The sequence below is a fragment of the Eurytemora carolleeae genome, unplaced genomic scaffold (assembly GCF_000591075.1).
Source record: "Eurytemora carolleeae unplaced genomic scaffold, Eaff_2.0 scaffold1123, whole genome shotgun sequence".
NCBI lineage: Eukaryota > Metazoa > Arthropoda > Copepoda > Calanoida > Temoridae > Eurytemora > Eurytemora carolleeae.
This window is the reverse complement of record NW_019397016.1, coordinates 87,437-107,957: the sequence shown is the minus strand read 5'-3', so window position 1 is coordinate 107,957 and position 20,521 is coordinate 87,437. Positions and strand designations below refer to the sequence as shown.

Here is a 20,521-nt window from a genome sequence, read left to right as displayed (position 1 = left end):
ATAGATACCTATTTACCCAACTATATAATTTACACATCTGTCTACCAGTCTATCTATCAATCTTTTTTCTTTCTTTCTTTCTCTTCTATCTATCTATCTATTTATCTATCTATCTATCTATCTATCTATCTATCTATCTATCTATCTATCTATCTATCTATCTATCTATCTATCTATCTATCTATCTATCTATTTATCTATCTGTATCCAAGATCATAATGCAAGGAAAGTTATTTCAGAAGTGTACGCATCTTTTGTACTGCAGTGTACTGTCTCTGGGCGCTAATGTAAACACAAGACGGATGTCACAGCCTGACATGGGATCCATCTTTCACTTAAAAAATCAATGAAATATTTTGGTCATAGGAAACTATTATGTGAATTATCAAAATTATCAAAATTCAATGCTTTTATCCTCCTCGGATACTACACAAACATTGATTTCTTGTTCTTGTTTGCAAATTCCGCCCAGAGTGAACTCGTTTCAATATGTGCGAAGAGTATACGCAACTGCAATCAACTTTCCTTGCATTATAACCTTGTCTGTATCTATCCATATCTATCTATCTATCTATGTTGACTTCCAATAATGACCTAAATATTCTCCTATATAATTGCCTCTAGGTCATTAGTCAAGTACTCACACTAATTACAGGAAAAGTACATTAATTCAAAATTTATTAAATTTTCTAAAAATTTTCATTTTTATCAAAATCAAACACACGCAGTGTTGTAATAAAAGGAACGTGATGAAACTGTGTGGAACGGAGGCAAGGATGTTTCAGGTGATGACAATGATGATGATGATGACGATGATGATGACGAGGATGTTGATGAAGATGATGATCTGGAGTATGCTCCAACAAAAGCTGAGACCTGATGACAATCTGTAGGTGTAAGAGTACCTTCTCTAGGTTTAGAACCTGCCAGCTTCTGAGAAGAGGGTTGAGCAAGGTTGGGGTTGGATCCAAGGTTGGAGAGAGTAAGGAGTAAAGAGAGAAGATGATCTTCAATAAATCTGATTTGTTCTTCATCTTTAAGAAGAGCTGTTGGAATATTATAATGAAGAGAAGCTGCTCTACAAACAGCTGACAAGGAAGCCGCAGCAACAAGACTGGGTCTGAGCAGCAAATATTTATATTCTGTAGTAGCAGCTGCTGATAATATCTCAGCATGCCGGCCAACCTTGGAGTCCAGGTTAGAACTAAAATGTTGAAGGAAGGATTGAACTGTAACATTAGATAACTCCCATTCTAGAATATTTAAAATCTTCAACTCCCATTCTCTCAGCTCTAATACACTCACAGAGTGATCTGTGTACAAGGAGAGAACCTCAGAACTAAGAGGTCTGACCTCAGAAAACTTGGAGGATAAAAAGAGGCAAGCAGCGGCTACAGATTGAAAACATTGTTTTGGAATATTTGTTCTGCTGAGACATCTATCAAGATAGTTGACTGCTAAATGGTAGACTTGAGGTTGACATTGTTGATCTTCACAAACCTCCAGCATCCAATCTACAACTATCTTTCTCATGTGAGGTTTAATCTCTGTCTGGAGATTAGAACAGTAATCAATCTTAAAGATTAATCTCTCCTCTCGGAGCATATTCTTTACTACTCGACCATCTTGGAGAAGGTTTGCGTCAACGACTGCCCCAACTTCAATAGAGCAGGTCCAGGAATCCTCCATGCTGCTGTCTAGTCTCTCAAAATCCTGTGAGCAGCTGTAAAACGTGTTTTGGTTGTTTGAGTTGAGAGCTCTGTTCCACGTGTGATCCTGATCAGGGTTCATCCTTAACTGAGCAGATTCATGTAAACACCATAGGGTGGCTCAATACTGCTCCAGCTACTAGTCCATACCCCCCGCCCCTTCCCCACCAGGTAAGGGTTGGGTTAAATACAGGACGGACAGAGGAGAGAACAAGGATTATTAAGAATTAAAGAACCTAAAGCTGAGAAATAGAGAGAGAGAGAGATGTACCCTGAGTTTCCACGTTTTTCTCCGTCCTGCACAATATACACACAGTTTACAACCTATCTTAGAGTATAAACCTTAAATTCAAGACTCAAGGTCGTATTTATACATACACCACATGGGATTCAGTAATATATATATATATATAATAAATGTACTTTCATTAAATTCGAATATTGGTTCATATCTCTAAAATGTAATTCTTAAAGAGTTAAAGTGTTGTATCTAAATGTGATGGGGTTCTACTTTCAAATCGTAAAAAAATATAACACTTATCAAAATCAATTTTGAACCCTAAAAATAAAATATTTTTATTGAAGATTATTATGCACCGGGTTCTAAGTGTACTGCAGTTTCTGGGAAGAATATAAACATCTAGCTGAGCATGAGCAGTACATTAACAACAGTTGAGCCTGAGTAGTACATTAACAACAGCTGAGTCTGAGCAGTACATTAACAACAGCTGAGCCTGAGCAGTACATTAACAACAGCTGAGCATGAGCAGTACATTAACAAAGGCTGAGCCTGAGCAGTAGATTAACAACAGCTAAGTCTGAGCAGTACATTAACTACAGCTGAGCCTGAGCAGTACATTAACAACAGCTGAGCCTGAGTAGTACATTAACAACAGCTGAGCCTGAGCAGTACATTAACAACAGCTGAACATGAGCAGTACATTAACAGCTGAGGCTGAGCAGTACTTTAACAAGATCTGAGCCTGAGCAGTACATTAACAACAGCTGAGCATGTGCAGTACATTAAAAACAGCTGAGCCTGAGCAGTACATTAACAACAGCTGAGCCTGAGCAGTACATTAACAACAGCTGAGCATAAGCAGTACATTAACAACAGCTGAACATAAGCAGTACATTAACAACAGCTGATCATGAGCAGTACATTAACTGCAGCTGAACATGTGCAGTACATTAACAACAGCTGAGCCTGAGCAGTACATTAACAACAGGTGAGCATGAGCAGTACATTAACAACAGCTGAGCCTGAGCAGTACATTAACAACAGCTGAGCCTGAGCAGTACATTAACAACAGTATTATTATTTTACATTTATGGGTTACTAAGAAACTTCCTTACGAAGATCAAAAATATTGAAAATAAATTCTTGAACGTGACAAATTATATTCAGTGTCCCAGAAACGGATAAAATACTTGAAATCCCATTGATCTCAGATCCATTCTCTACAATTCTCCTTGTCTATTAGAGGCCCCTTGGGAAAGCCCCTTGAAGGCTAGAAGAGGGGGGTATAATAATGCTTGTACCTAAATCGTACCGTAAAAGATTTCATTTTTTCATTTTTTTAAAATAGGGATACTCGGTCAGTAAATAGAAACAGCGGAGGAATCTATCAGAATAAAACCAGTGAGAGAAATAAAAAACAATGTTTTATTTAATCAAGAAATCTGAAATTTAGGCGAACAAAGAAATTAAACACTCCACTCATAATTTTCTAATCCATTTATCTTTTCAACTTGGAAATGTTTAAACTCAAAATATGAAAGGTCTACGACATCAAGTCCTAAAGGTGTAAGGGCTAGCAAATTAGAGAGTAATCAGTTTCTCAAAAAGACAATTTCAAACTGTAAAAAATATTTAACATTGGTGGGGGGGGGAAGGGCTCATTTTCCCCTGGAAACCAAAATTTCACTTATCCAGGTTAAATATGTGAAGGTTCCTGAACTGAAGTTTTCAAGTACTAAACTTAGTGGATATAAACCCGCTGTGTAAACAGTCAGTTGTAATTTCATCCCTTTAATCTCCATCCTTCAACTAGAGATATTTACATCCTTCTCATTTCATGTTTAATCTCCATCCTTCATGACATCCTTCTCATTTCATGCTAGAGATATTTACATCCTTCTCATTTCATGTTTAATCTCAATCCTTCAACTAGAGATATTTACATCCTTTTCATTTCATGTTTAATCTCCATCCTTCAGCTAGAGATATCAACATCCTTCTCATTTCATGTTTAATCTCCATCCTACCAACTAGAGATATTTACATCCTTCTCATTTCATGTTTCATCTCCATCCTTCAACTAAAGATATTTACATACTTCTCATTTCATGTTTAATCTCCATCCTTCAGCTAGAGATATTTACATCCTTCTCATTTCATGTTTAATCTCCATCCTTCAACTAGAGATATTAACATCCTTCTCCATCCTCCAATGAAAACTAATTTTACCTCCTTAATTTCTTATCTATTTATTTATTAATCTCTTAATATATCTATGATTCATCAATTAACATGCGTTCAATGGGTTATTCTTCAAGTCATCTATTCTTCCATCTATCCATCTATCCATCTATCTATCTATCTATCTACCCATCTATCTATCTATCCATCCATCTCTATTGTTTACTGACGGACAGTACAGTAAGTATCTAGTAAACAAAGGCAGTATAAGTAAAGGCCTGGCTACACCTAGGTATCAAATTATCTAGGTCTGTAGAACTAGTAATTCATGTAATCCACGAACCCAGGCGCCCGTCAGAGAATCCGGGAAATTCCAGAAGATAATGGTGTGCGGCAATATTCCATTATTGCGCTAGGATGAATGACATTAATGATGCGTAAGAAGTCGTTTGGATAGTTAAATCTGATAAAGGAGTCTGGGTGGCTAGATCATATTGATAAGAATAATAAAATTGATGGGGGTCAATCTTAATGAAAATGCCGGCTATAGTATTTAATCCACAGAGGCAAACATGGTAAGATTCCATTAATTAATATAGTATTTGCCACAAACTTATATTTTCTAATCCCTATTTCCTATATCTTTGCAACCTGATTTTGTAAACCTTCGATATTTCAACCATACTACACTTAAGTTAGTAGATTTTTATATAGATATGATATTAAATAAATAGATGATTTTATCAATAAGTTATTATTGTGATTTGTTGATTAATGCTTGACAATTCACATCCATCTGTCCTTCCTGCCTCCCCTTATCCTCACCCTTGTCTCCCCCCCCTCCATCATTNCTCAGGCAATCTCGTTTATACCTTCTCTACCTTCTCTACCTTCTCACATCTATTCATCCTTTTCCTTTAACTCAGGCAATCTCGTTTATCCCTTCTCTACCTTCTCTACCTTCTCACATCTATTCATCCTTTTCCTTTAACTCAGGCAATCTCGTTTATACCTTCTCTACCTTCTCTACCTTCTCACATCCATTCATTCTTTTCATTTTCCTTTAACTCAGGCAATCTCGTTTATCCCTTCTCAATCCCTCTCTTAATTCTATCATCTCCCTCTCTATCCTTCTATCTCCGTCGCTCCCTCTCTTCTCTCTTCCTTTTCCTTCGCTCCCCTCTCCCTTTTCTCCATCCTTCACCTCTCCCTCCGCCTCTCTTATCTATTTTCTCTCTCTTACATCCATTTCTTTTTGTTACCTCCCTCACTCTTCCCGTCCCCCTCCCCATATTTCTCCCCCTCCCCGTATTCCCCCCTCTCCCTACATCCCTCTCTTCTTAATACCTCCCCACTTCTCCTCCCCCCTCTCTCTCCCTACATCCCTATCTTCTTTTTACCCCTTCCCTCCCTCTCCATCCCTCTCCTTCCCTCCCTCTCCATCCCTCTTTTCTCCCTGGTACAGGAAATCCTATTTCCTACTTACACGAGCCTAGTGGTCATTCTAGCACCTTGATAATACCATTCTACGTACATCCTCCCTTTAATTAGATACATTTTGTTAGACTTACCCTTTAATTTAATTCATAAATATGTTGAGATTATTTAGCTTCATGATGCAGGATCGATAATAATAAATAACAATCCATAACTATTTATGTTCCTCTTGTTCTCTTTCATTATAAAATTACTCTTTATAACTTGTTTCCACTTCGTTCTCATCTCATTCGTCGTGTTTATTTTTCATTATTCGCATTGTCTTATTTCTTCTTGTCAAATGAACTTTCTATTCTTATGGTTTTATTTATTTGCTTGTTCTTCTTGCTCTTCTGTTTCTTCTTGTTCTCCTTTTTCCTCTTGTTCTTCTTGTTCTTCTTGTTCTTCTTGTTTCCGTTCATTATTTTGTTCATGTTGTTGCTCATTATCCTAACTAGCTCAGATCAGTCAAGCCAAGTCGACATTTTAATATTTTTGTTTCCGGACAATCTTAAGTTTGATGATATTATAATCTGATCAGAATATTTTCTCCGATGAGATGTTTTGTGGGAACAAAACAATAACAAACTTATTGGACAAGTTACAATGTAAGGGACAAGGACAGTTCATTTTTAACGTAAATATCTTATTTTTCGATAGAAGTGTGTTAATTTAAAAAATGTTTAGTTTTTCTATACTAAATCCTGAGGGTTAATGACAAATACAGTCTAGGGAAATAATTGCTGGAACGAAGCACCACCTCTTTTTAGTTAAACAATGTATTTTTCTTTAAATCTTGCAATTTTTTCTTCACGCGTTAAAAACCAGTAAAACTGCCTTGTAAAGTTAAAAGATTTTCATGAAAATAAAGAATTTTTCAATGAGAAAAGACTAGATAGAAATAATATTGTCATGATAGAATTAACGTAAAAGAGAACAAATCTTTAGCTTTAACTAAAGTTTGTATAACACTAGAAGGAGTAAAAATGAGCCAATGCTATTACTATAAAAGTTGATAAATGAAAGTTTTAGACTGAAAACTATTGCTAGAGGGGCTAGAGAACCTGGAGGAGCGTGTATGTGTGACAACCCTTTAATGCAGCGTATATAAGTAAGAATTATTGTAACAGGACTCGCCTGCACCCCCCTGCCCCCCCCTGCTCCCCCCTGCACGCCCCTACACCCCCTGCACTCCCCTGCATTGCTGTGCAGCTGCACTTTGAATTGGACACTGAGCAGTGTGCTTGCTTAAAAATATTCTATAGTCCTCTGGCTTTTTATATTAGATAGATAGCTAAATAGATAAAGGATTTGAGTCTTTGCCACAAATCCAAATTGTCTAATACCTATATCTCTAAAACCAGATGGCGTAAACCTTTGATATTTCAAACTTTAATTATTGGATCCAGTTCATAGTTTGAAATATCTAGCGTCTACAACATTAGGTTGAAGAGATAAAGAGATTAAAAAATCAAAGTTTGGGACAATGACTCAATTCCTTTCGGCGAAAATAGCAATATATACATTAAAGGTTCTTAATCTATAAATAAAAAGGGTTTACAGCCTAACCATTTCTGGCTGTTTGATTGGCTAGCCCTCCTAAACTTTGTACATCATTTAAGTTTTTGAAATTAACAAATAAATATTACATTAGAAAAAAAGGAAGAAAACAAAAAGTTGTGAATTTCAAGGAAATGTATATTAGGGTGAGTTAGGTTTATTCCTAGATTGGTACTTTCCTCTTCTTAGTTTTTTACTACTTTTTACACACATTCAGGTCTTTTATATCTAAAAAGCCAATAAAAAAGTCTTTGATCGACGCCTTTTTTTTGTCTCTCCCTGACATTTGGTGTCGAGATATCAGATTTATATATATGTCCAGTCGTTCGCTAACTTTCCATAATTCTCTGCTTAAATATTTTGCTAAACAATCCCTTTGATATATCAGGGTATTATCCTAGGCTCCCTCCCCCCTTGTCCTGGAATTTAAATGTCCTGTGACGGGTATACTGGGTTTACTACTGGATCACTTAACACTTTTCTCTACACAACACTATTCATTTCAGATTGATAGATAGATAGATTTGAAGATAGGTACATGTAGATATAGAATATATTGTAGATATACATGTATAGATGTATATCGTACATAATGCAGTGCATACATACATATAATGTTCTTGAAATAACATATTCATTGCTAATTATTTGTTCAAATAAGAGAATTCTTTTTCTTACTTGAGAAATAAAAAAATAGAAGTACTGTTGTTCCTAAAAAAGGAGTCATATTTTTTTTTCTTGATATTGGCAAACAAAACAATGTTAAAAATAAATAAAATATTTTTGTTTACAGATTTGATTTTTGACATTTTTTTTGACTAAGATATGGTTTGAATTTTTCTTTTTTTATCATAAAAAAGAAATTATTTTAATATTTTCAAGAAATTGTAGATGGGTATTCTAGGTTGTTTACTGCAGGGGTGATCAATATTGGAATTGAGCCAACCGCCCGCCGAAGGTGGCTGCGTTTTCACTTAAAAAAGATATTGCAATAAAAAAAATCAAAATCGTCCATAGGGTTGCGATTTGACGATTTAATATCGGAGAATTCACCGTAAGACCATGAAATTTTTTATTTTTTTTTATTTTCTGTTTTACATCATTTTCTTGGAAATTTAATGCTGAATTCAAATCTGAAAAGCGTTTTAAAAAAATGAAAATTGAGTGAGTTAGAGCTAAAAAACTCATCAAAAACATTAACAAGTTAAAAAACCGGAATTTAGTACCGTCACTTGGCCATAACTTCTTTAAATTTTAATATTTTTAAAAATGGTTTTCAAATCTGAATTCTGCATGAAATTTTAAAAAAAATGATGTATTATATTTACCCCACAAATCAATCACCCCTATTATTCAGTACCTCTGTATGTAGTAAACATCCTACTCCATAAACTGTTCTTTAACTCGTATCTATCCAGCTACAATCCCATCCCATAACTATCAAATGTCTAAACCCGGTTAAAATCTTACAACCTATCGATACCAAACAAATAGGCATGATCACGTCAGCTATTGATGTCAACAAGACACTAGCAATTGTTCTATCAACCCCACTACCATTGGGGGGGGGGGGCGATCTCGTTAGCTATCGATGTCAACACAGGCACTAGCAATTAGTCTGTAAGATCTGAGGATCTTTATAAACTAATGTGTGTTCAGGGTGTTCAGCAACAAGACGTTATTCAGTGTGTTCAACCAGGAATTATCTTCAAACGATCGATCAATCACACGGAACTCTACATGCACAGTTTTTTACATTTAGTCATGTGTTCAAATCTATATAATTAATTGAGATTTTTAATGTATTACTATTTAAAGGCCAATTTTTATAAAGAATAACCTGATTTTGTTTTATAATGCAGAACCTGAGTCATGGTTAAAATGTTTTATAATTTAACATATATATAATATTTAGCCATGTTTTATTTTAAAGGCTAAAATTTTATTATTGTCATGCATATAATTAACCCTGGACTTATTTATTGTGTTTTCAGTTCACGGTTGAGTCCTGTATAAACTGCCTACCTGAAATATATACATAAGATTTAATCAGTGCATATAGAGGTAAGCCGAAGAGAAAGAGTTCATGCTCGCTCTTATGTTTGTAGTTATTACCTGGTCTCCTATAGGTAAAAATGAGCACATAGTCTATCAACGACACTACCACTGGGAGCGATCTCGTTAGCTCTCGATGTCAAAACAAACACTAGCAATAAGTCTATCAATGCCACTACCACTGGGCGCGATTTCAGCTCGTTCGTTTCAACGAGAACATAATAACTCTCTTAACCTCAATCAAATCAGAGTTACTATATCAACTACTGTATTTGAGGATTATATCTTACAAGTAAAAGTTGATAACCACAATTACAATTCCTACCTCGTCATCTATATCACATGATTAAGGCAATCATGTTATGCATTACAGCACAGTTAAAATAGTTGTAATTAAGATGTACGTCATCATCTTTATCACATGATTAAGCTAATCATGCTACATTTTCATTTGAAACGCAGTTCAAATGAATAATTATTTTACGTAAAGTTTACAAACATAGATTGTTAATAATGTACAACGTACTGCAGGTTTACAGATTACAGAATAATGTGTTAATCAATATTTGCTACATGTATAGCTACCTAAGTAGTTGTTAACAATGCACCATGTGAGTTTTACAACCTAGTAATTGAAGGACACCTTTGAACATGTTTAAAAGGTTGCAATGACTTAGAAGAGAACCCAGTTTCCAGGCACTAAAATTCTACAACCTTATCGACGTCTCAGGAATTCGAAATTTGAAAGCAAACATCCTTAAAGGTCATTTTTTACAAGGGGCGACCTTCTTAAAATTTAGCCATTTTGGGCGTATGGTGGGGGGGCAGGAGGGGGTGTGAGACATGATGAATTATAATGTTACACTTGCATACACAACATGTATCGTTAATTATACCTTTAATTAAACAAGTCATTAAGTTTAGTCTATTATTCAACACATATTTGTGTAATGATGTTTTTAATGACTATATAAACATATTTGAGTAATGTATACATTGTACAGCTCAAGCAACTCATCAAACCCAAGAAAATATTTACTTGGTTCCACCAAATATTACGGAGAAAAGGCGAAAGTCTATTTGGCCCAGATTTGATAATGGTCATGTGCGATACCGCTTCATGCGTCCATTAAAGTCTCCTGGACAAATACTGCGTATTTTCCTGGAAATATTCGGAGATTTTTATAAAATATTTCCTAATGATATTTAGTATAGAGACGAGCAGGTGATCCTTTGGTAAATATTTACTCCATTACAAAGAGTGGAGAAAGAAGGGGAAGGGGGGAAGAAGGGGGAGGAAGGGGGGGTGTAGGCTTATGGCTAAACCTTTAGTGGGAGGGGGGGGGGGCGATGAAAAGAGAACTGAAAACCTATATTTCTTGAAATAAATTACAGTTTTGAAATGGTAAAACTTTCTCTTGGACTTATTGTATTGTTGGACAATAAGTCGTAATATATTTGATATTTAAACAGGCTTACTTCCCCCCCATACATCTTTGGCTTTCTTATATATCAATACTATGTGTATTATATATATGTATACAAATATATCTATAAATTTCATATATACAATAAATACAAAAATTAGCTCTCCATTAATTTTATCTATTTAATTTACAAAAAGTACATCACTGATTCCTTGTTTCTGTAATTGTTAAATAAAAACATTTAAAACCATCAATTGCAATTTTTATTTTAGAAAATTATATACATGTACATCTTTCAAGTTTTCAAAAAAGTGGTATTTCTTTTTTGAATCTTTAAAAGTGACGGAGATATTTCTGGCTTTAACAATTTTGTTGTACATGGTATGGAATCTGAGCAAACTTCTCAATTACTCCGTCAATTTTGAAGACCACATTTTGGAAAACCCACTTTGTAATTTCAATTTTGGAAATTGGTAGCACATGGGAATATATCTACAAAGTTTTTAGACACTTCCCAAAAAGTGCATGTTTTCCACCCTAAAATAAGGCTTCTGCAAAATTATCCAGTTTTTGAATTCCATAAAGTTAAACATTTTAGTTTATATTGTTGGATATTCTGTTAGTTACAGCAGGAATCAGCTGATCATTTGTAAGTTGAGAGAAAGCAAAAAAGCGCAAAGTATTGGGTCGGAAATGTTATGCATTGGTGGAACAGTCTGCAATGTACAGTGAATGGGAGAAAACCGTTTATACTTTCAAGTCGTCTTGCTATTGTCATGTTTCGTGGGACACCCTGTAGCATGACATACATTTTCCCCAAATTGTTTTACAAGTTCTAAGGAGATATAAATGATATTGCAAAGCGTAGACTGAACTCGTAACAAAACATAGCTTTGAATCTGTCAAAAAAATATGAAAATTTGGCATAAAATTTTTAAAAAGTTCTCTGAATCCTACCAACTACAGGTAACAGATGGTAACTAAGTAAATTATTATAAAAGTTAATCTGTAAACTTGTTCACAATCCTGTAATTATGGATTAATCGGATAAACTGAGATTAAGTCAATTTAAAAAATCAACAAATTTGCCTAGGTACAATGACTCTTGATAATAGGAAACGATGATTACATGAGTTTTATATTTTTTCCCTTATCCTCTTATCACTCCTTCCTTATTCTTTCCTTCTTTTTAGATTGTGACAAACAAACTATCATTATTATTATTAATACTTAATTTGTTTTCCGACGTCTTATATGTACCGTTAAAGTTACTTCAGAAAGTGCTGCGTATTTCCCATTAAACTATTAATTTGTGTATTATATTGGTTAGTTTTATGAAACATTAATTTCTTCGCAATTTATTATTAATATTGAGATATCTGCACGATAAAATATTTGTGTATATCGATACAGAGGATTATCTGTTTCATATCCAGCTATCAATACATTCGATAATATATATAGATATTGAATAATCTAGTTTAGAAGATTACTATTAATCATTGTTTACGTCAACATAGATTTGTGAACAAATATTCCCCCCATGTACTGTATGTAGATCTCCCCTCTCTATCTATCTATCTAACATATATCTATATATCTATCTAAGTCTTCTATTGAACACGAGAGAGGTGCAGATGTGCCTCCAATAAGCATAATCGTATAAATCATTAACTACTAATCCTCTATCTATCTATCAATCTTTCCCCTATTAATCGCATAGCCAATGGGAGGTCGAGTTGGATTTATTCTGTACAGGCCCGACTTTCACTAGCCAATCAGAGACCCTTATCGATTTTTTAAATTTCCAGTTCAGCCAATGAGAGCCGAGGATTACCAACAGCTGAAGGAGGGACAATACTCAGTTGCTGTTTGATCTTCCGAGAGTTAAGACATTTCGAACCAGAATGTGTCCTAAAGAGACCCTTCTCTGTACAGAGACAATGCTTGATGAAACAGAGAAAAATATAGAAATAGAACAATATTTTGGAGTAAAAAGTGTTCTAGACAAAATTATTTTGAAAGACAAACGAGTGATTCAAAATATGATTGCGGAAGAGAAACACTTTATGCGATTCGATTACTGTGCTAATCTCCAGACAGAGATTAAACCTCACATGAGAAAGATAGTTGTCGACTGGATGCTGGAGGTTTGTGAAGATCAACAATGTCAACCTCAAGTCTACCATTTAGCTGTCAACTATCTTGATAGATATTTATCAAAAAGATTGATTAAAAAGCCACAATTCCAGTTTTTGGCCACGGTAAATACAATTTTATATTTTTAAAAAGAAATCTAAGACTTTTAGAAATTTTATTTTATGATGATAATTTTTAATTTTATTTCAGGCCTGCTTGTTTGTAGCTTCTAAAATGTCTGAAGTTGTTCCAATGTCTTCAGAAAAATTGATAATTTTCACAGACAACTCCTTATCCTTTACAGAACTCCTATCTTGGGAACTCCTACTCCTGCAGACCTTAGGCTGGGAATTGACCCCCTCCACTCCCTTCTCCTTTCTTGAATTCATCCTGCAGCAGCCTTTCTTCGCCTCCTGTCCTCTCATGGACAAAATAAGACGACATTCAGAATATCTTTTAATAATTGCTACAAGTGAATATCAGTTTCTAAGCATATCTCCGTCTCTTCTGGCAACCAGTGCAGTTTTAACAGCTTTCAGTGGACTTGTACAATATTCCAGAAAGCCAAGCCTTGTCGCCGTTTTAAGCCATTTAGTTGGCCGACCGGAAAAGGAAATAAATTTTGTAAAATTGGCGATTGAACGATTGATCGAAAGCTATAGAGAATTTAAATCTGAGTCTGACAAACCTCTAGTCAATAATGTTGCATTTAACCATGTCATAGTTGTATAGAAATATAGAGATTGTTAAATTTATTTTTATGTTTTTTTCTGTACAGAGAGAGAGTTTTAAAAAGACTTTATTTTTGATTACGCAAAAGAAATATTTATTTATGGACTGATAAAGGAGCTAAACATATTGAGTTTGAGAAGACTAATCAATTTTCCTTTAGGAATTGTTTTCCAAAAATTTTGATATAAAGAATTAAACATTGAAAAAAAAGTAAAAAAGAGATTGAATTTTTTTGAGATGAATTAAGGATCTTTAAAAAGACCTCTCAATGTAATGTAATCTAAGCACTAAGCAACGTGCCCCAATTGAATATTATTAATAAAAAAGGCAAATATAACATATGCCTTCTATCTTTCCTCTCAATTTCAACTGTTAACTGTTTTAAGTGAAACAAAATTAAGAAAAAGGCTTTATATTTTCACGCAAATGTATAAATTTACCGGCGTCAAACCTTATAGAAATCTAATGTATAGAAACCGCTACGTATAGCAACATGGCGTATTTTCCGGGAGAACATTTTTTATATTTTTGAAAAATTAAATTATCAGTGTAAAGTAAATATAATTTTCATAAAATCCTTTTATTTAAATGGTAAAACGGAATTTTATGAAATCATATTAGTATTACTGGAGAACTTTTTTTATACTTTAAAGATTTTTTTCCAAACCTAAAATGTACTTATTAAACTATTTCGCTCCTTTAATGTCTAGGGTATTATGGTAAATTATGATAAATAGAAATTATGATAATGTTGAGTTACAATGTTTTACAAAAACGTTTAATTTTTCAAAAATATAAAAAAATGTTCTCCTGGATAATACGCAATGTTGCTATACGTAGCGGGTCCATACGTTGGATTTCTATAAGGTTTGACTCCAAATTTGGCACCGTTGGTATCATAAGATATTTTGACACGAAAGTTATGATAAGCGTTTTAGGAACTCCTCTTTACTTATTGAAATAAACTATATCCAACATATCCTTAAGCAAGACAAGGATTACAAATGCCAATATATGCATTTCCTTTTCATACATGTCACAAATTCGAATTCTGAACGTGGTTTCAAACATGACCCAACTTTTGTAACAAATTATACTTTTGATAATATGCAACTATTCAAATCAAAACAAGCTTCCAAAGTTTAAAAGATATCATACATGGACAGTGGACACTTTTTATTTCAACAAGAATCTTGTTTTTGTTGAACTAAAATTAAACGACAGAAACAATTAAGAAATACATTTTTTTTCATGGATAAATGTTTCTCTGGAAGTAATACTGATCAGGTATTTAAATTCCAAAAACTGCTTTACTATAAAAGAGTATTATTAATTTTGTTTTGAAAGAAAAGTGGGTGGGTTCTGAAAACTCAGAGAGATGCCAAAAAGATACAGACTACATTGATGAAACTGCATAATTTTCAAGACTTTGAAGTGTTTTTAAATAGTAATTGGCAAAAATCTTATCGATTTTTGCGTGACACAGTTTGCAACCTTTGGATGGCTGCAAATGCAAAAGCTATACTCAAAATTTCCTAAACCCCAGTTTTCCACTTTTTCCAAGTTTCTATAAAATTAAATTTTTAATGTTTAATAATGTTAAATATTGACAAATTTCTTCAATTTGCTGTAGAATCTACAATTCAATTATTTAGAGAAACCATAATTGAAAAATATTATTTTTCAGATATATTACACAATTTTTCAATGGAGATTATTTTAAAATTCCTTGTACAGTCTCTTTAATATACTATCTGTATAACGTGGAGGTTATACTGCATCCTTCTTAACTAGATTCCCACACTGTAGGATACCTAAAGACAATAACGCTCACCAACCTCCCTTATTTATTCTTCACAAAACAATCATGATATGGCTTTGTTCTTCCAAGAGTTGTATAACGAAAACCGATAAATTTTTGGCGGATTTCATGGAAAATATTTTGCCCGGATTTCTTCAATTTCTCGGCATCTCGTCAGTTGATGGATCTATTGGAGATTCCTCCTAATATCCGACTAATATATATCTGCCTCTGCTAGATAGATAGATAGATAGATAGATAGATAGTTAGATAGATAGATAGATAGATAGATAGATAGATAGATAGATATATAGATTTATATATATATAGATAAATAGATAGATAGATAGATAAATAGATAGATAGATAGATAGATAGATAGATAGATAGATAGATAGATAGATAGATAGATAGATAGATAGATAGATAGATAGATAGATAGATAGATAGATAGATAGATAAATAGATAGATAGATAGATAGATAGATAGATAGATAGATAGAAGATAGATAGATAGATGGATAGATAGATAGATAGATAGATAGATAGATAGATAGATAGATAGATAGATGAATAGATGAATGCATACTAATTAATATATGAATGTATACTAATGAATATATGAATGTATACTGATGAATATATGAATGTATACTGATGAATAAGTAAATGTATACTGATGAATGCATATATGAATGCATACTGATGAATGAATATATGAATGTAAACTGATGAATGAATATAAGTATGTATACTGATGAATGAATAAATGAAAGTATACTGATGAATGAAAATATGAATGTATAAGAATGAATAAATAGATAAATGTATACTGATGAATGAAAGGATGAATGTATACTGATGAATGAATAGATGAATGTGTACCGATGAATGAATAGATGAATGTTATGTAACGATATTTACAAGCTCTGGCATGTCCGACGGTTATGAGAAGCATTCAAACATTTAGATATATTTATACAGATAGATAGATAGATAGTCAGGAATGTCAAGCAAAATACAAGGTTACTCCCCCCCCCTCTCACTTCCTCAAATGAAGTCTGTAGTTCCCCCTCCCCCTTTCTTTAACTGAAATTGTGTGTATACATTAAATCAGGACAAAAATATTATGTTTGCTTTTCTATATGTTCTAGCTATACAGGGTAAGTATATAATCTAGCTATACAGGGTAAGTATATGTTCTAGCTATACAGGGTAAGTATATGTTCTAGATATACAGGGTAAGTTTATAATCTAGCTATACAGGGTAAGTATATAATCTAGATATAAAGGGTAATTATAAAATCTAACTATAAAGGGTAAGTATATGTTCTAGCTATACAGGGTAAGTATATAATCTAGCTATACAGGTTAAGTATATAATCTAGCTATACAGGGTAAGTATATAATATAGCTATATAGGTTAAGTATATGCTCTAGCTATAAAGGGTAAGTATATAATCAGCTATATAGAGTAAGTATATGTTCTAGATTTACAGGGTAAGTATATGTTCTAGCTATACAGGGTAAGTATATAATCTAGCTATACAGGGTAAGTATATGTTTTAGCTATACAGAGTAAATATATATTCTAGCTATACAGGGTAAGGATATGTTATAGCTATACAGGGTAAGTATATGTTCTAGCTATACAGGGTAAGTATGTAATCTAGCTATACAGGGTAAGTATATAATCTAGATATAAAGGGTAATTATATAATCTAACTATACAGGGTAAGTAAATGTTCTAGCTATACAGGGTAAGTATATAATCTAGCTATACAGGTTAAGTATATAATCTAGCTATACAGGGTAAGTATATAATCTAGCTATACAGGGTAAGTATATGTTCTAGCTATACAGGGTAAGTATATAATCTAGCTATACAGGGTAAGTATATGTTCTAGCTATACAGGGTAAGTATATAATCTAGCTATACAGGGTAAGTATATGTTCTAGCTATACAGGGTAAGTATATGTTTTAGCTATACAGAGTAAATATATGTTCTAGCTATACAGGGTAAGTATATGTTCTAGCTATACAGGGTAAGTGTATAATCTAGCTATACAGGGTAAGTACATAATCTAGCTATACAGGGTAAGTAGATGTTCTAGCTATACAGGGTAAGTATATAACCTAGCTATATAGGGTAAGTATATAATCTAGCTATACAGGGTAAGTATATAATCTAGCAATACAGGGTAAGTATATGATCTAGCTATACAGGTTAAGTATATAATCTAGCAATACAGGGTAAGTATATAATCTAGCGATACAGGGTAAGTATATATTCTAGCTATAAAGGGTAGGTATATATTCTAGCTATACAGGGTAGGTAGATGTTCTAGCTATACAGGGTAAGTATATAATCTAGATATACAGGGTAAGTTCATAATCTAGCTATACAGGGTAAGTAGATGTTCTAGCTATACAGGGTAAGTATATAATCTAGCTATACAGGGTAAGCATATAATCTAGCTATACAGGGTAAGTATATAATCTAGCTATACAGGGTAAGTATATAATATAGCTATATAGGTTAAGTATATGCTCTAGCTATAAAGGGTAAGTATATAATCAGCTATATAGAGTAAGTATATGTTCTAGATTTACAGGGTAAGTATATGTTCTAAATATACAGGGTATGAATATAATCTAGCTATACAGGGTAAGTATATGTTCTAACTATACAGGATAAATATGTTCTAGTTATACAGGTTAAGTATATGTGTTGTATACAGGTTAAGTATATGTGTTGTATACAGGGTAAGAATATGTTCTAACTATACAGGGTAAGTATGTTCTAGTTATACAGGGTAAGTATGTTCTAGTTATACATGGTAAGTATGTTCTAGTTATACAGGGTAAGCATATTTGTTGTATAGAGGGTAAGTATATGTTCTAACTATACAGGGTAAGTATGTTCTAGTTATACAGGGTAAGTATGTTCTAGTTATACAGGGTAAGTATATGTGTTGTATACAGGGTAAGTATATATGGTATATACAGGGTAAGTATATGTGTTGTATACAGGGTAAGTATATGTGGTATATAAAGGGTAAGTATATGTGTTGTATACAGGGTAAGTATATGTTCTAACTATACAGGGTAAGTATGTTCTAGTTATACAGGGTAAGTATGTTCTAGTTATACAGGGTAAGTATGTTCTAGTTATACAGGGTAAGTATGTTCTAGTTATACAGGGTAAGTATGTTCTAGTTATACAGGGTAAGTATATGTGGTATATACAGGGAAATTATATGTGTTGTATGCAGGGTAAGTATATTTGTTGTATACAGAGTAAGTTTCTGTGGTGTATACAGGGTAAGCATATGTGGTATATACAGGGTAAGTATGTGTGTTGTATACAGGGTAAGTATATGTGGTATATACAGGGTAAGTATATGTGGTGTATACAGGGTAAGTAATTGTTATGATAGTACCGAAATTTTTATTATTATGAATAACTGCTTCGTAAACTTATGGTGTTGGATTTAAAATTAGTATGATTATTGATCTATTTATCTATTACTCCTTTTTTTAATAGTGTGTATCATATTGATCTTTTTTTCAAATTGTAAAATTTTTATGTAATATCTAATGATTTCCATGCAGTATAGAAGTTACTAAACCTTGAGTTGAAGAAATGTTAACATAGATCCTACCTAATATCATCCAACATCCAGTTTTCCGCCCTACTCCGATACCCCTACTCCATCCCATGGTACTGATGATGTTCAGAGACCAATTGATATAACTGATAACATCTCTAAATATCTAGAATATCTCTAAAATATCTAGAAAATCCTGAACTTATGAATGTTCGGAATTGTTCGGTTTTGAGATACAATGAGAAGGTTTGGAGATGACACTGAGAATGATCGGAGAATAAGCTGATCCTGATCTTGATGAAAGATCCTTACTGTTGATAGTAAATAAATATGATAGGGTTCAGAAATGTTCAGACTGAGAATGTTCGGAGATAAAACTGAGAATGTTCGGGGATAAAACTGAGAATGTTCGGATATGTTCAGTTTTGAGATGAGAATTCGAATGATCGGAGATAAAACTGGTTAATGTTCGGAAAGGTTCAGACTGCTCTAATATTCTGAAAATACTGAGAATGTTTGGAGGTTGATGCTCGGAAAATGTTCTCATGTTCTGGTTTTGAATGCTCCCTATGATGCCCCTACATCACACCTTGCAATCCCTCCCAATGCTTAGCTCCCCTGCTATCCTGATTCCTGGTCCTAGGTCTTCTTCTTCTTAAACTTCAACTAGCTTATGTGCTGCTAACCTAAAGAAGCAGGGGATATATTTTGCACTGTGCAGATATTGAAGGTTATATAAAGGCCTGCTCGACTCAACTCTGTGCACTATATTAACAACTTTGTAGTAATAAACAGTCACCAGTTCTCTTTCACAAGGTAGTCATCGCCCTTGATATTCCAATGGATATTAAGATGTTGTGTATGTATAGATTCCATCTCTCCCATGATATTCCATGGGATAATAAGATGTTGTGTATAGATCCCATCTCTCCCTTGATATTCCATGGGATAATAAGATGTTGTGTACTGTATAGATCCCATCTCACCCTTGATATTCCATGGGATAATAAGATGTTGTGTTTAGATCCCATCTCTACCTTGATATTCCATGGGATAATAAGATGTTGTGTATAGATCCCATCTGTACCTTGATATTCCATGGGATAATTAGATGTTGTGTATAGATCCCATCTCTCCCTTCATATTGCATGGATAATAAGATGTTGTGTATAGATCCCATCTCTACCTTGATATTTCATGGGATAATAAGATGTTGTGTATAAATCCCATCTCTCTCTTGATATTCCATAGGATAATAAGATGTTTTGTATAGATCCCATCTCTCCCTTCATATTCCATGGATAATAAGATGTTGTGTATAGATCCCATCTCTACCTTGATATACCATGGTATAATAAGATGTTGTGTATAGATCCCATCTCTCTCTTGATATTCCATAGGAAAATAAGATGTTGAGTATAGATCCCATCTCTACCGTGATATTCCATGGGATAATAAGATGTTGTGTATAGATCCCATCTCTACCTTGATATTCCATGGGATAATAAGATGTTGTGTAACTCTCAGATCATAACAATTAAAACATATTATGAAAAATCAACTATATATAAATGTGGCGAAAGATAAT

General features: G+C 33.4%; 2 protein-coding genes across 2 annotated transcripts; one reads left to right on the top strand and one right to left on the bottom strand.

Annotated features, from left to right (window-relative positions):
* Nucleotides 1–714: 714 nt before the first annotated feature.
* Nucleotides 715–1,791, bottom strand: LOC111711145 (G1/S-specific cyclin-D2). Its single transcript, XM_023485414.1, has one exon. It carries the CDS (start codon nt 1,789–1,791, stop codon nt 715–717), a length of 1,077 nt encoding a protein of 358 aa, XP_023341182.1.
* Nucleotides 1,792–12,467: 10,676 nt separating this feature from the next.
* On the top strand, nt 12,468–13,543 carry LOC111711147 (G1/S-specific cyclin-D2). The gene is made up of 2 exons (XM_023485416.1): nt 12,468–12,913; nt 12,999–13,543. The coding sequence occupies exons 1-2, from the start codon at nt 12,557–12,559 to the stop codon at nt 13,518–13,520; spliced, it is 879 nt and encodes a 292-aa protein (XP_023341184.1). The 5' UTR covers nt 12,468–12,556; the 3' UTR covers nt 13,521–13,543.
* The last annotated feature ends 6,978 nt before the right edge of the window (nt 13,544–20,521 follow it).